Genomic DNA, 15,277 nt, shown 5'->3' on the forward strand with positions numbered 1-15,277 from the left:
TTTATATAAACGGTGTAGATAATGGGGCTATTCCTTATAAAGACCTTAAATAGAAAGATTCTATAGATTTAAGAGCAGAATTATTTGATATACCCTATCGGGACTTCACTTAAAACAATTTTTTGTGCATAGCTACAAAATGCATTCTAAATATATATCTTTAGTATATATTTAGAATGCATTTTGTAGCTATGCACAAAAAATTGTTTTAAGTGAAGTCCCGAGGAAGATTAGAAGTGTATAATGTTGTGGTTCACCGTGGAAGATGAAAGAGAGTAGTCTTGTGCATAGTATGGATAATTCTAGCATTTGTTTTTCTTAAGCACGGTAGGTACTCCTGGCTTTCTGTTAAGTTTTATGGCTTGTGCTGTCCTGTTTTTCTGGGAGGTGAAATCTTAACTGTGGAAACAGGGGATATAGAAAAATCACACTTTAAGAAGTATTTAACATTGATATTGGTTGTGGATACAAATATATTTAGTTCCTCTTTGTTTCATGTGGAAGAATTGATTGCTGAATTACTGGTATTTACTTTGTTAAACATCTTCAAGTGGCGGTCTGGTGTGCAGTTTATTATGGATTTATAAAGAAACATCTATAGAAATCAAATATGCAAACAGTGGTTCTTCAGGTAGTCATTTGTATCTTCTACTAGTTTAGACATCTTTTTAAAAAGAGGTGAAATAGTTGACTTCAATTTAATAATATTGCTGACAGTGTGTTCAGTGCAGGGCCGGCGCTACCATTTAGGCAGCCTAGGCAATCGCCTAGGGCGCCAGGATTATTCGGGGGGCGGCATTTTGCCGGGGGGGCGGCAGGCGGCTCTGGTTGACCTGCCGCAGTCATGCCTGCGGACGGTCGGCTGCTTGCGCAGCTCTGGTGGACCTCCCGCAGGCATGCCTGCAGCAGCTCCACCGGAGCCACGGACCAACGGACCCTCCGCAGGAATGATTGCGGCAGCTCCACCAGAGCTGCGGGATCAGCGCAGGGGATGGCAAAATGGCCATGCGCCTAGGGCGCGAGAAACCCTAGCGCCGGTCCTGGTTCAGTGACATGAAAACCTTATGGTTTTGTGGAGATCTAAGTGTTTGTGATAATTTATATTGAAGTGTTTGTAAAAAAAAATGTAGTAAAAACCCAAATCCTACACTCTCAAAGAATGCTATTGCAAACGCAAAAGGTTATTTCCATTAAGGATTGGAACAGAAAACCATAGCAGCTTCGATGACTGCCTGCATGCTCCATTGCCAAAAGAATAGTGCTATAAGCATGAAACAGTTTAAGAGCTTCTCCTATGTATGTGCTCTAAAAAAATTTGTGTGAGAGGGCAAACTTAATGTGGATTCAAAACACATTAGAGGATGTGCAGTCTGAAGAGCACATGCAGAAGTTGGTTTATTTTGGTCCTGTGCAATGTCTCTTGAAAATAATAATAAAAAAACAGTATTGACAATAATTTTTAGGGGAGAAAATCACTTCTGATGTTTTTCAATTTAAAAAAAAAAGTTGTATGTAAATTTATGTATGAACTAAGCAAGTATAGTGTACATGTTTCTTTGAGAGAGGAAAAAGCCTATCTGTCTAAACCAGTGGTTCCCAAACTTTAACGTGTGAACCCCTTTCACTAAAATGTCGTCTCATGAACCCCCTCCTAAAAATGAATATTTCCAGGGATTTTCTCCTTTACCTGAGCATAAGTTATAAAAGCAGTGATCTTGGAAATATTAAATTTATTTTTATGACATGCTTATTACACACTATTTATTATTATTTATCATTACAGTATTTTCATTACATTATGAAAATGGCAACACTCTTCCAAGATCTCACTTTTGTAGCTTGTATCATTTTGAATAAGCCTGTTATAAGACAAGCTTCCTGTGTTTCATCAAGGAGTATCAGATGTGAAACAGCAGGAAGGTATTTAAGAAGCCAACTCAAAGAGTTCCTCCTACACAATCATTCAGGTGTTAAGTAGTTCAGGCAAACAACGCATGTTACAACAAAGCTTTAACTTGTTTTTCATAATAATTTAAAAAAACAATACTAGCTGCCTAAGTAATTTTAAAAACAGCAAAAAAGATCCCCCTCCCTTTCCATTACTTATAAGGAGTCTTGAAGTTTAAATCTCCTCAGTGTGATAGATATTCTTGCTTTGATCTTCTTAGCTCTTGGAAGTCCAGGTGCTCCGGGCTGCTGGGCCCATGCTGCCTGGGGTCCCCAGGGACAACTCTGTCCACCATCAGGGAATTTTTCCCTGAGAACCCCTTGTAACATTTCCTGAACCCCCAGGGGTTCATGAACCCCAGTTTGGGAACCACTGGTCTAAACTAAAAAAAAATAAAAAAATCAGCAACAGGAACAACTGGTTTTAATAAGGATAAAATCCCGAATGTAAAAACTGGGAAATGACAAATATTAGCTAGAATAACTTGTCTTTTTCTAAAGGCGCTAGACTTTTTTTTTTTTTTTTTTTTTAAGTTTTATGATCCATCTTGATAAATGCCGTTCTGTCTGTATTGCAGCTCTGAATTTTGAACCTTATGGATTGTCGTTTACTTCAAGCATGTCTTCATCTGGCTTCACTGGCCGGCAGTCTCCTGCTGGTCTTTCTCTTGGTTCAGACATGTCTGGTAATAGTGCCGAGATAGGACAGAAAGAGTGAGTTATTCGATCTTTGAACTCAAATATAGAGTTTCTTGTGCAGTGAAACCTATGTTCTTGTCAGGGACTGAATTTTTGCTACTTGTTCAATCACATGGGACTTAATTTAGAACAGTGGCTCTCAAAAACAGCTATTGTGCAAAAAGAAATCACTATGCTAATCCAGTATACAAAAAAGAAATAATTAAGGATACCTTTTTTGACAGATTAGATAGAAGAAATTTATGCAGTGAAAATGCAAGCTTTTCTGAATCTTACTCTTCAGACAGTACAAAAGTCTGAAACTTAAGGAAATTTCCTTTATTACAGAGGTCCATGAATAATTATAGTTTCACACAAATTAGTTATTTATTAAATGGAACTTAACATCTTTAAAATATCATGGAACAGCTGGATGTTCCTCACAACTACTGTTGAAGAACTTCTGAAATGTGAACTTAGTCAGAAATTCCCTACTCATTCGTTGCACTTACAGCCATAGAATATTTACAAGTCTGGCAAGTCTTGTGCTTTATCTGAGAGTCTGTCCAGAGTGTTCAAGCAGATTCTTGTGCTGGTATTAGGCTCTGCTGGTGTTGAGGTTAGTTTTAGTTGAATAGAAAATTAACTCATCTCAGATTTTTAAAATAGAGTCCAAACATACAATGATGTGCATCATTTACAAAGTGCTTTGCATCTTCAAATACATTACGGGTTTTCACTACTTACTAAGTGCAACACTCCTATGAAATAATGTGTTCCAGTCTCACTATATGTCTCATCCCTGGCTTCTCACTGAACACCCTGTCAAATTCTAGATCCCATTCCCAATCTTCAAAGCCTTACATGAGATTGGCCCAATTTATCCAAGGAAGTCCTCACTCTAGATGATTATGATCTGTTGAAACAATTCAGTTCCTCTGGAACAACAGAAATCTCAACATCAAGAATGAGACTTACTTGTGTGCAGGTATCAGTTTTCTCAGCATCTGGCCCATGTCTGTTAAATCCCACTTCCTGGATCTTCATCACCTTTAGTGACGCCATCTAAATTACATATGGTCAAATCTACAACCAAAATATTGATATCAAGTGAAGGAAAGAGAGTTTTTTGTAATAGCTGATGTATATAAAAACCTAGATAGCTGAGCGCAAACTGGACATAATATCAACTTCTTGCTTATTTCACAGCAGGGACTGAGTGTGTATTTGCGTGGCGCTTTGCTAGTAGCAGAGAAAATTGCTAGCATGGAATGTCCATGCAGATAGAAGAAGGCTAGTTTCTATTCTCCTGTCCATTGGGATGTTAGAGTGCAAAGTGTATGCAAATTAACAGAATTCTCTGTAAAAATGGCTTTGCTTTTTGGAATAGCACTTTCACAAGCTGACCCTGCTTTATTTACATATCCTTTTAGGACCAATTGTCTGAAACTTGATGGTGTGAGGAAATTATGGGGGAAAGAAGGCTACCTCCCGAAAAAAGAGAACAAAACAGGAAAAGAAGATAAAACACAACCTGTTCCTCTAGATAGCATATTAATAGGACATGTAGTCGATCCTACTCTGATGCAGTCTGAGCAACAGGTAGTCAGCCTTTCGGAGGAAGAAAAGGAGAAGCAGCAGCTAGCATCAACATTGTTTGTTGGGCTAGGGTCAAACAGCACTATTAGTCTGGTATGTGATTTTTTTTTTATAAATTACAAGTTACAAAGTTTACAAAATAGCTGTGTTTAATTACAGTTATTTATGTACAGCTGCTCTCAAATCATTGTTCGGTAGCATTTAGAATGTGACATGAATTAAAAAAAGGAGATTGGAAATAGCTGTCATTACCTAAAGAACCTGTTTATTGGGGCTCCTAAAAAGAAAGGAGCAAAAAATACTTAAAATGACAGATTTTAAAATCAAGCAACTTCTTCGGTTATTAAAGACTTCGGAGTGAATTGTCCTGAGTAGTCAGAACTCCCCTGTGTTCACACTGCTCCCCTGTTTGCTTGCCCTGCCTCCTCACAAAGCTCAAACTATGCTAAGCTTCCCAAGTATTCGGTACCTTTAACCCAGCTTCAAAGAGCCATTGGAGGCTGCAGAGCTCGCATACCTGGCAGTATAGGTTAAGACTGACACCTTTTCCATAACTTGTGCCTGGGTGTGGTAGAATGTGAGAAGTAAAATCACTCACCATTCAAAGACTCTTCTACTAGTGACCTTTATCAGCACTGCTTATTCAAATCTTAGTATCTTATCCCTGATTTTCTGCAAAATCTTTGTGTACATATACATGCTTTTCAACAGAAGATAAAGAATTTCCTAATTGTACAGGAACCACAATGATGCCTGCACTACTGAACAACTCCAGTACCCTCAAACTACACCTCTACTCTGATATAACGCGACCCAGTATAACACGAATTCGGATATAACGCAGTAAAGCAGTGCTCTGTGGGGGTGGGGCTGCTCACTCCAATGGATCAAAGCCGGTTCAATATAACGCGGTTTCACCTATAACGCAGTAAGATTTTTTGGCTCCTGAGGACAGCGTTATATAGGGGTAGAGGTGTAACTTCTTAAGTGTCCTAAGCAGTGTCCAGTGCATATTGTAAAACAAATCTTTATTTAAAGGTCACCTCTGTTGGACAGTTAACTTTTATTTGCCCTTTGTCTCTGGTCCTTCCAGACAGGCTTCACTCTGTTAATTAAACCAGTCACCAAGTCAAAGAAAATAAATAAATGTAAAAATCTCTTCTGTTTTTTCTTCAGATGGGGAGAGCAGACACCATCAATCAGAAGTTAAAAAAAAAATCAAAAATAAGTGAAACCCAGAATAGCGAAGAAGCATCTAGCTTCCAAAATATTGCTACCTTGCCTTTCAGTCCTTTACCTGATACAACTCCTAACAATAAGGAAAACTTTCAGGACAATGAACATCTCGGATTAAGGAAAGTCTCACTGAGTTCTTCAGAAGTTTTGGAAACTAGTGTATCATTTGATATGTCGCAATCCCTAACAGAAGCTGGACTGGATGAGAAGCTTTCAAACTGTAGACTATCGACATCTTCTTTGTTTGCTGATAGTAATATTGAAATTTTTCAGCCTCCCCAAAATGTTCCAGATATAGTTGCCAATAAGGCCCCCTTGAGTCTTTGCTTACCAGAAGAACTAGCTGGTCACCCTCATTCAGAAATAGTAGAGCTTTGTAGCCGTGACATCCTGACTGTGTACTCGTGTAAAGTTTGGACAGATGACTGTTCATTGCTTGTCCTGTTTGTTGCCAACAACAGCACCTCACCACTCAAAACTGTGAACCTAGTGTTTGAAAGTACAGAGCATTTTAAGGTAAGAAAATGAATTGTTACTTGTACAATAGAAGAGAACCATTGGTTTCCTCTGTTTTTTACTTATGACACACAGTGAGTTTTTCTTTTCAGGTAGTTCAGACAGTTGATAAGCTTTTCATGACTGTTAAGGAATCAGACGTATTACTATTCTTCTTCTCATGTAGTGAGGCCAGTCAAGATGTTTTAGAGATTTCTTTAGGACTTCAGCTACATCTGGGATTTGTACAGTAACTCCTCACCTAGTCTTCCCGGTTAACTTGCTGATCAATTAGGGAACATGCTCATTAAAGTTGTGCAATGCTCCCTTATAATGTCTTTTTGCAGCTGCCGGCTTTGTCCACTGCTTGCAGGAAGAGCAGCCATTTGCAGCTAACTAGTGGGGGCTTGGAACCAGGGTGGACAGGCAGCCCCCCTATCAGCTCCCTGCTCCCCTAAGTTCCCTGTGCAGCAGCTGCCCAGCAGGCTATCAATTGCTTGGCAGTTCAGCTGCCCCTCCCCCCACAGCCATGTGCTGCTCCTGCCCTCTGCCTTGGAGCTGCTCCCAGGAGCCTCTTGCTTGCTGTTTGGGAGCGGGGAGGGGACTAATGTCAGGGTGTCCCCCTGCTCCTGCACCCCACTTACCCCATCTCCATGGGGGGTGGGGGAACACGACAGAGCTCAGGACAGAGGGAGCTTCCTGGCAGCAGCTTGCTGTCTCAGCTTACTGATCTGATTAAAAAGGCAGTGTACTTAGGGCTTGTCTACATCACAAAGTTGCAGCGCTGGTGAGGGGGTTACAGCGCTGCAACTTAGGAGGTGTACACATCTGCAGGGCATCACCAGCGCTGCAACTCCCTGTTTGCAGCGCTGGCCGTACTCCCGTTTTGTCTCGGGTGTAGAGGATCCAGCGCTGGTGATCCAGCGCTGGTAATCAAGTGTAGACACTTACCAGCGCTTTTCTTGACCTCCGTGGAATAAGCAGGTATCCCAGCATACCTGAGGAAGCCTCTGGTAATCAAGCAGGTCTCCTTCCCCGGTTTGCTCTCGCGTTCCCCGAACCCCCGAGCAAGCAGGTCTCCTTCCCTGCGGTTTGCTCTCGCGTTCCCCGAACCCCCGTGCAAGCAGGTCTCCTTCCCTGCGGTTTGCAGGGGGGTTCGGGGACCGCGAGAGCAAACCGCGGCGAAGCTGGTCTCCTTCCCCGGTTTGCTCTCGCGTTCCCCGAACCCCCGAGCAAGCAGGTCTCCTTCCCTGCGGTTTGCAGGGGGGTTCGGGGAACGCGAGAGCAAACCGCGGCGAAGCTGGTCTCCTTCCTCGGTTTGCTCTCGCGTTCCCCGAACCCCCGAGCAAGCAGGTCTCCTTCCCTGCGGTTTGCAGGGAGGTTCGGGGAACGCGAGAGCAAACCGCGGCGAAGCTGGTCTCCTTCCCCGGTTTGCTCTCGCGTTCCCCGAACCCCCGAGCAAGCAGGTCTCCTTCCCTGCGGTTTGCAGGGGGGTTCGGGGAACGCGAGAGCAAACGGCGGCAAAGCTGGTCTCCTTCCCCGGTTTGCTCTTGCGTTCCCTGAACCCCGGTGCAAGCAGGTCTCCTTCCCTGCGGTTTGCAGGGTGGTTCGGGGAACGTGAGAGCAAACGGCGGCGAAGCTGGTCTCCTTCCCCGGTTAGCTCTCGCGTTCCCCGAACCCCCGAGCAAGCAGGTCTCCTTCCCTGCGGTTTGCAGGGGGGTTCGGGGAACGCGAGAGCAAACGGCGGCGAAGCTGGTCTCCTTCCCCGGTTTGCTCTCGCGTTCCCCGAACCCCCCTTGAAGCAGCCCAACAGCGCTGCAGTGTGGTCACATCTAACACCACTTGCAGTGCTGGTTGCTGTAAGTGTGGCCACTCTGCAGTGCTGGCCCTATACAGCTGTAACAACCAGCGCTGCAAAATTGTAGATGTAGACATACCCTTAGAAATGCATCTCTCTCTCTCTCTCTCAACCAAGCTTCACAATCATCATCGCTGTGTACAGTATTAAATTGTTTTAAATGTATGCTCTGTGTGTGTGTGTGTGTGTGTGTGTGTGTGTATATATATATATATATATATGTATGTAGCCTTGTCTGGTGAAAAAAATTTCCCTGACACCTACTCCCCCCTCCTCCTAACATTAATTCTTATGGGGAAATTGGATTAGCTTAGCATCGTTTCACTTACAGTCGCATTTTTCAGGAACATAACTACAACGTTAAGTGAGGAGTTACTGTATATTGGTTGGTAAAGGAAGATCATGGTAAAAAACTGTTAAGGGTGTAATAGAAAAATCTTATTGATTGAACCTCAAACTTTTACATGTGTTAATTAATCTAAGGGTATGCCTACATTTGAACTGGGAGGGGGTACACATACCCACACTGGCTCTGCTTGAGTGACTGCCTAAAAATAAATGTGTGTCCACAGCAGTATGGCTGGCTGTTTGGGTTTAGCCTCCTCATGTACATTTGGGTATGTACTCAGGTGGCTAGCCTGAGCTGCTGGCTGTGCTGCTGAAGACACACTGCTACTTTTAGGCACTAGCGCGAGCAGAGCTAGCATGGGTATATGTTTGCAAGCTGGGAATCACACCTCAAATGTAGATATACCCTAAAAAGTATTTATGGATTGCTATAAATGTCCGTGGATCTTGCTATATTCCAAGATGTGGCCATTCGCACATACCTGAAACATGGTTAGATATCCTCAAAATGACAGTATATGCCAGTGATAATATTGAGCATTGGATATTCAATATTCATAAGAGTGCTGACTGATCTATAGAAATTGTTTCTTGTTCGAAAGCAGAAGGGTAGACTTTTGGGGTAGGAGAGGAGAGGGAATCCACTGAAGGGGAATTCAGGTACAGAATCATCAGATCTGTTTCTGCAGCAGTCCATTGCTAACTGGATCAATGGAAATAAGCAAAAGGCTTATTAGAAGTAGCTTTAACAGCGGCCTGGTAATAGGTTTTTGATGCCTTTTTCCTGTAGAATTTCTGGTTTGAATCATGCTGGGTTGCGGCCATCACATATCTAGTTGGTTATATTGTTGTTAGCTGACAAGTATCCATACCACAGACTGCTACCACAGTTGGCATCTGTGCTGTGGCAGAGTGGCAGTCTCAGCAGAGGCCAAAGACTGAATGTCGATGGAAATGGAATCTTGCAGTTTCACTGTCTGCAGTGTGAACTTGTTTTGGGGATAAATCAAGGCTTTCAGTTTCCAGGACTGTCAGTTCAACAACTTTCCTGAGCACTAAATTCACTTTGAATAGTTAGTCGAAGTGTATTTCTGTAAAATTTTACAGTTAAACCCAAACCAGCAGTACAATACTCCTGGGTAAATTTACAATGTGGTAGATAAAATATGCAACAGTATTATGGTTCTATTCAGCAACGATGGAGTACAGTGAGAGCAGTTCAAAGGGCATTCTCTGCTTACAAGATTTCCTGTTCACCCTCTGCTAAAACAAATGGCTATTTTACAATAAAATCCTGGTAGAGAAGTTGAGTTGACTGTTTGGAATGTCATTGTTTGACTAGTGAAACTGCCGTGTGCCTTTCCATAGAAGTTAAATGTAATTTAGTATGCATGTTGGGGTGGGATTGTCCTTTGTGATCCTGATCTCACACCTAATGGAAATCGGGATTGATGCCATTGCAGTCAATTAGGTTACATGAGTGTAAGATTGGAATCAGTCCTGGTGTGTTCAGGGATTGTAAACTCTGGATTAGCAATTTCTAGTTGACAGTAATCTGAATATTTTTTATACCTCTTAACTTTTTTCTTTATTTGTAGATCTTTGAGAGTCTTAGCTGTCATTTTCCTGTAATAGAAGCTCAAAGCATAGAAAGATGCCAAAAGTGTGTGCAGTTGGAAAAAGTCTGTACAGAGGGCATTCTCTCTGGCTCCATTAGTTATCATCTAGATACAGATACTCACCTTGAGTTTTCACTAACTTTCTCACTGTCAGATTTCATCAGGTAAGTCACTGATAAAATAAGACTGTTTTAAAAAATCTGGTATTGCAGTCGAAGTAGTAAATAGCACAGGATGGCTCAGGAGGCTGATGATGGGAAATAGAGGCTTTTGTCTGTGGGCTGTTGGTTGTTAATCTGATTCAGACTGGTGATGTTAGTACAGTATGTCACCACTTGTTAATGGCCTATTAATATGTGAAATAAGTGTGTTGGCATTAGTCTGGTTCCTAGAGGCCAGTAATGCCATCACAGTTCCCCCCATCATCACAACTGGCTCCTTCGTTGGCAGTCTCAGCAGAAAGAGCCTGGAATGAATACGCATGGAGACTGAGCAACCTGCTCATCTTTAATAATCATCTGTCCATGTTGAGCATTCATAGCAGGGACAGTGTAAGGAGGCTAGTACAGCAATTGCTTTGCTGTGCCTAGTCTTTTATAAATTGAGGATTTCAGAAATGAGGAATGTCAGTCCAACACCTTCAGTGAGCATTAAAGTTCACATTGTTTTCATGGCTTTAAAGATTATATACATAGTGACTTTCACCGGCTTTTCTGCTACCTTCCTTTTTGCTTTTTAAATGTATATTTGAGATAGTAAAAGTTGTTCTGTTGTAAATTAAGATGGCATGATCTAAATTCCTTGCATTGTACTACAAGAAAGACTGAGATTAGTAATTCAGGCATGAATCTTTTTCTCCTCTTCTCTTCTCCCTCTTCCCAACATCTCTCCTTGGAGTTTAGGTTTTTATTCCAAATAATAATAATAAATTTGTCTCAAAACCACACTGTAAAGATTAACTCTGTTTTGTTCTGTACGAACACTTAATTTTTTTTTAGTATCCACTACTTATTTGCTACTATGGAAAATATGGTGTTTTGTGGTGAGACAAGGCACTTAGTAATGTTGCCACAAAGGTTTTGGATAGTAAAAAATGTTAATACCTCTGACTGCAGAAGATAGCTTAGCTTAGCTTAGTTTTGGTGTCTGGCCAAATAATTATCTTTAGAAATGATGCAGTTACCTAGATTATCCAAAATATTGATTTCCACTGAATTATGAATTCAGAAGCTAAGTACAACTCCCATAAGACTAAAGAATGCTTTTTCACTTGGACACATTCACTGGAAATATGAAATACCCTTTTGGAGTGTTGAATGAAACTGATTGGACAGAAAGGATAATAAAGGCATGTTGCTTCAACAGAAAGTAAATTGTAAATCTTTGAAACTGAGTGAGTTTATTTTAAATGCAGGGACCCAAATTGTGTGAGAGGACTGACCACTTTTACTGTAAAAACAGCTCGTGCTCTTTATTTTTCATTCCTGAAGTAGTGGAAGTGACATTTTGTGTTCAAGCAGCCAATTTGTTTTTAAATTAGACTTTGTACTTGAGAGCAACATTTATAAGATTTTCACAGTGAACTCTTTATTTCAGGCACTTATAACTTGGCAATTTAAGTGGCATTAATCTGCAGTTGGTCAGCACTAATGTTTAAGCTAAATTATCTTTTTTTAGTTTAATTTTTTTTGGTAATGTTTTAATTTAATTTAATTTCTGTAAAAAGCAATTCAGGCTCTTTGTATTGTGGAGTAGAAGGGTTGTGTTTCGACAAGTGCATTTTTAAAATTGTTTGTTTGCTTTGCTAAATAATGGTTTTCAGATACAGATGATTTTGGAGATCAGATATATTCAGAATAATACAGAGGTTGTTTTACTCAGATGTGTGTTAAAAAATTTTCAGACCAATGAAAATTACCACTGAAGACTTTGGGAGACTGTGGCTGTCCTTTTCTAATGATGTGAAACAAAATATAAATATGTCACCTTCTCAGGGATCTCTCTCAATAGCTCTGAATGCCCTGAAGCAGAAACTAAAGCTTCATATTGTTGAAATTATTGGTGAGTGAATTAACATTTATATTCTATATCTTGGTGCTGTAAGTGCCCATGGTTTTGCAGCTCATATGTTTTTATCTTCAGTACTTCCGAAAATAGATATGTTTTCAGAAGTATTTTGAAAGAGGTGAGGGAACTGGCAGGCAAGCTTTGAAAGTTTGTGTGAAATAAGGCATGAAATTGGGAGAGACAAGGGGGCTAATTAGGAATGATGTTTGGTGAAGCATGGAATGAGTTGCAGGTGTGAGAGAAGAAGAGGGCAGAAAAATGTTACATGTGAAAGGACATTTCAATTTGAATTATATTTAATATGAATTGCAGTTATTTCTTTTAGTTTTAAATGTATTTGTTGTCTTTGTTGTTTTTAAGGTAACGAGGGAATAGCGGCATGCCAGCTACTTCCATCAATCCCCTGTCTGCTGCATTGTCGTACTCATGCAAGGACACTGGCACTCTGGTTTAGATCCTCTTGTTCTGCTCTTCCAGACAGTTTATTGTATCAGTGTCAAAAGATGATGGCGGAATCTTAATTGCAACAGTGCCTGCTTTTCTAACCTAGTGGTGTAAAAATAAATTCATACAAAAGACTTACAGGGTTACACAAATGTTTACCAAAGCAAAATGAGTTAAGACGATACTCAAAGGTGGTTTGACACCACCCTCCCCACCCCCACCCCCACCCCCCGGAAACTGGCATATGCCATGTGGACTAACAGGAAAGTAGGATGATCTTCGATGTGCCTGCAGAAATGTGCTCAGGATTGTACAGTTACTGACAAATAACCCGATGAAGTATTGCTAACTGTTTAAATGAAATGTATATTTCTTAGTTTATTGTAGATGATTGAAAGTATTTATTTTCTATTATGTAATTTTTGTATGTAGCAACCCTTTACCCTTAGGAGCAGCTACTTAGCACTAAATATTATTTTAAGGAAAACATCACTACTATGAAGTCAGCTTTACTCTAAAAATGACTCAAATGCTTGTCTTTAACATTATCATTTACTTCATTAATGAGCTTTTTCTAAAGTTGCATTTTAAGCACTATTGGAAACAAGACCCATACTGGCTGTTGCCCATTGTATGTTATCTTACCACAGAGCATTCAAGTGCACGCTTCATAATTGTTTCACTGGCTTTAATTGGTCAGAAGTACTGCATGGGATCTTTCAGTCATTTACCAGTTAAGGATTTGACTAATGGCGTCCACACAGTCTTTGGAAAATGGGAGAGGTGTCTAAAACTGGGAATTGTATGGTGATAGCTGAATTGGATGGAGATCCATTGCTATCCAAGTCATGTGTATGGTATCTGCAGCTCCTTGTCATTTTCATTTTATTCCTCTTCTACACTTGCCTTTGGTAGAAGCCTGTAGCAATCATCAAAAGAACTGTGCATGTCCCAAAGAGATTTTTCAAAAGGATAGTAGAGGAACATATTAAGACTGGATTTATCATAGATGTGTAACAGAATTGAAAGTGCTGTGTATTTAATTTGGGCTGAAACATTTGAATTTACTTGGTTTTCTTTTATAATGCTAATTATCTATTGATTGGTTACCAGTCTTTGTGAATTATTGCTTATACATGGTTTGGGTGTAATTGTGTGATTATGAATCTTTCTAAAGGCTTGTTTGCACGGAGCAGCAATGTGCACTGTGGGAGTGTGATTTCTAAAGTGCACTAACTGGTCCTGGTAGATCCTGCTGATATGCACTAAAAGTTCCCAAGTGCGTTTTACTCTAGTGCTGTTTGAAACAGTACTACATTGAAGTGCATTAGGGAACTTTCAGTGTGCGCTGGCGGGGTCTACACAAACCAACTAATACACAATGTGTTAGAGAACTTTCGAAATCACACCCACATAGTGTACATTGCTGCTTTGTGTCCACAAGCCCTAAAGCTTAATAGATCTAATCAGCTTAGCATGCATGCTGTGTGTGTCTGGATTGTTTCTCCCCTTCTTTGCCACTACCATTCCCAAAATCCAGCACCTAAGCCTTGGAATCCTGTGATCTGCATTTATTTAGATCACATCACTTTCTCGCACAACTTTACAATAATTCACAAGTAGCTATTTTTCTTTAAATTGAAAAGAATTGACATTTGTGCAAACAATGCTCGCAAGTGTGGCATACAAAGGAAATCGTATTCTACGTCAATTTGCATTATCCTTATGCTGTTTTTATATTGAAAAGGAAATCTTCGGAGGTATCTTAAAATTCTCTGTTTTCATGTGGCAAACATCAGTGTTGGAGGAAAGAAAAGTATTAATTGTTTTTATTTTGCCTCATTTTTGTTAAATGTTCATAAAATCATATAAAAATGTGATTAAAAAGATTGTTTTAATAACTTCTTTTAGAGGTTAAGCCAATTGTCTTATATTACCACAGGTACTATGATGTAAGAAAAGATCTTTTGGTCACTGCTATTACAATACCCTCTAATTGAGGGATTTATTAAAGTGCACTAAATCTGTAAATATATTAAACATTCTGCATACATTAAGTAATGTATATTTAATGCTCTGGGACAATTTGTATGAATGAAAGCTTATTTTAATTTCCCTGCTAGTACAGAATGTAAATCAGCTTGGGTGCTATAATTGGATTTCCGTGTATTATAAAAAGTTACAGTAATATCTGTTCTGGCCTATGTATTTTTCACCATTTCTTTAATGGGATGTTGAGTCTCTTCTGATATGAAGCAAACCAGTAATGCCTTCTGTTTACTTACCTCTTTATCCTTACTTTTTTCCACCTTGGTTTGTTTAATTTAATTATATAGTTAATGCACTTTGAGCTGTAAATATGCAGATTCTGAGAAAACAATGAAGGACCTTATGTTGCTGTGACATAAAGGGGTTTGCGTGCTTGTACCCAAGGTACAGCCTTTATTTTTAGATTGTCTACCAAAACTATTGTGTTAATCTCTCATTGTGTTTACACTTTTCTGTAATTTAATAATGTGTGCGTAATAAAATCTCCAGCCCAGTTTTACAGCTGTTTTAACTGGACATATGTCTTTGGTGCTGTGTACCTTAACAGTGGTACTATTAGAATAATGGCATTTAATATCATTGAAGATTGTTCCCCCACGTAGATGATTTGTAATTTAATGGCTGCAGGTCTAGACTACCACTGCCAAGAGATTAAGTAAAAGACAGACGAATGCTCTGTCTATACTGACAAGCATTGTGTACATAAAAATTACATGAGATGTGTTAGCAAGCAGGGACAGAAGTGCCTGTTTTTACAGAATTACAAAAACGTACTTGCTGAATGACAGAGTACTAGCCCCCATTAGGATTGTTCTCTCTCAGTGCAACAAAATAGTGACAAAGAACGTAGCATATGTATTTCACTAGGTTTGCTCACCATGGCAGTTAGTAATGACAAGTATTCCAGCTTCAAGTACTATATACGAAGTGTAGATGT

The 15,277-nt window shown here is 40.0% G+C and overlaps 1 protein-coding gene across 4 annotated transcripts in view; it reads left to right on the forward strand.

Annotated features, from left to right (window-relative positions):
* AP4E1 (adaptor related protein complex 4 subunit epsilon 1) overlaps window positions 1–14,839 on the forward strand; it is a 35,840-nt gene extending 21,001 nt beyond the window's left edge. For all 4 annotated transcript variants that reach the window (XM_050966877.1, XM_050966878.1, XM_050966879.1 and 1 more), the window contains 6 exons: window positions 2,526–2,661; window positions 4,059–4,317; window positions 5,401–5,976; window positions 9,760–9,944; window positions 11,684–11,841; window positions 12,208–14,839. In XM_050966877.1, coding sequence (XP_050822834.1) covers window positions 2,526–2,661; window positions 4,059–4,317; window positions 5,401–5,976; window positions 9,760–9,944; window positions 11,684–11,841; window positions 12,208–12,368 — 1,475 coding nt within the window. In that variant the 3' untranslated portion in view covers window positions 12,369–14,839. The remainder of the gene's footprint in view (window positions 1–2,525; window positions 2,662–4,058; window positions 4,318–5,400; window positions 5,977–9,759; window positions 9,945–11,683; window positions 11,842–12,207) is intronic.
* Window positions 14,840–15,277: the final 438 nt, after the last annotated feature.

This window comes from Gopherus flavomarginatus, chromosome 9 (genome assembly GCF_025201925.1).
Source record: "Gopherus flavomarginatus isolate rGopFla2 chromosome 9, rGopFla2.mat.asm, whole genome shotgun sequence".
Taxonomy (NCBI): Eukaryota; Metazoa; Chordata; order Testudines; family Testudinidae; genus Gopherus; species Gopherus flavomarginatus.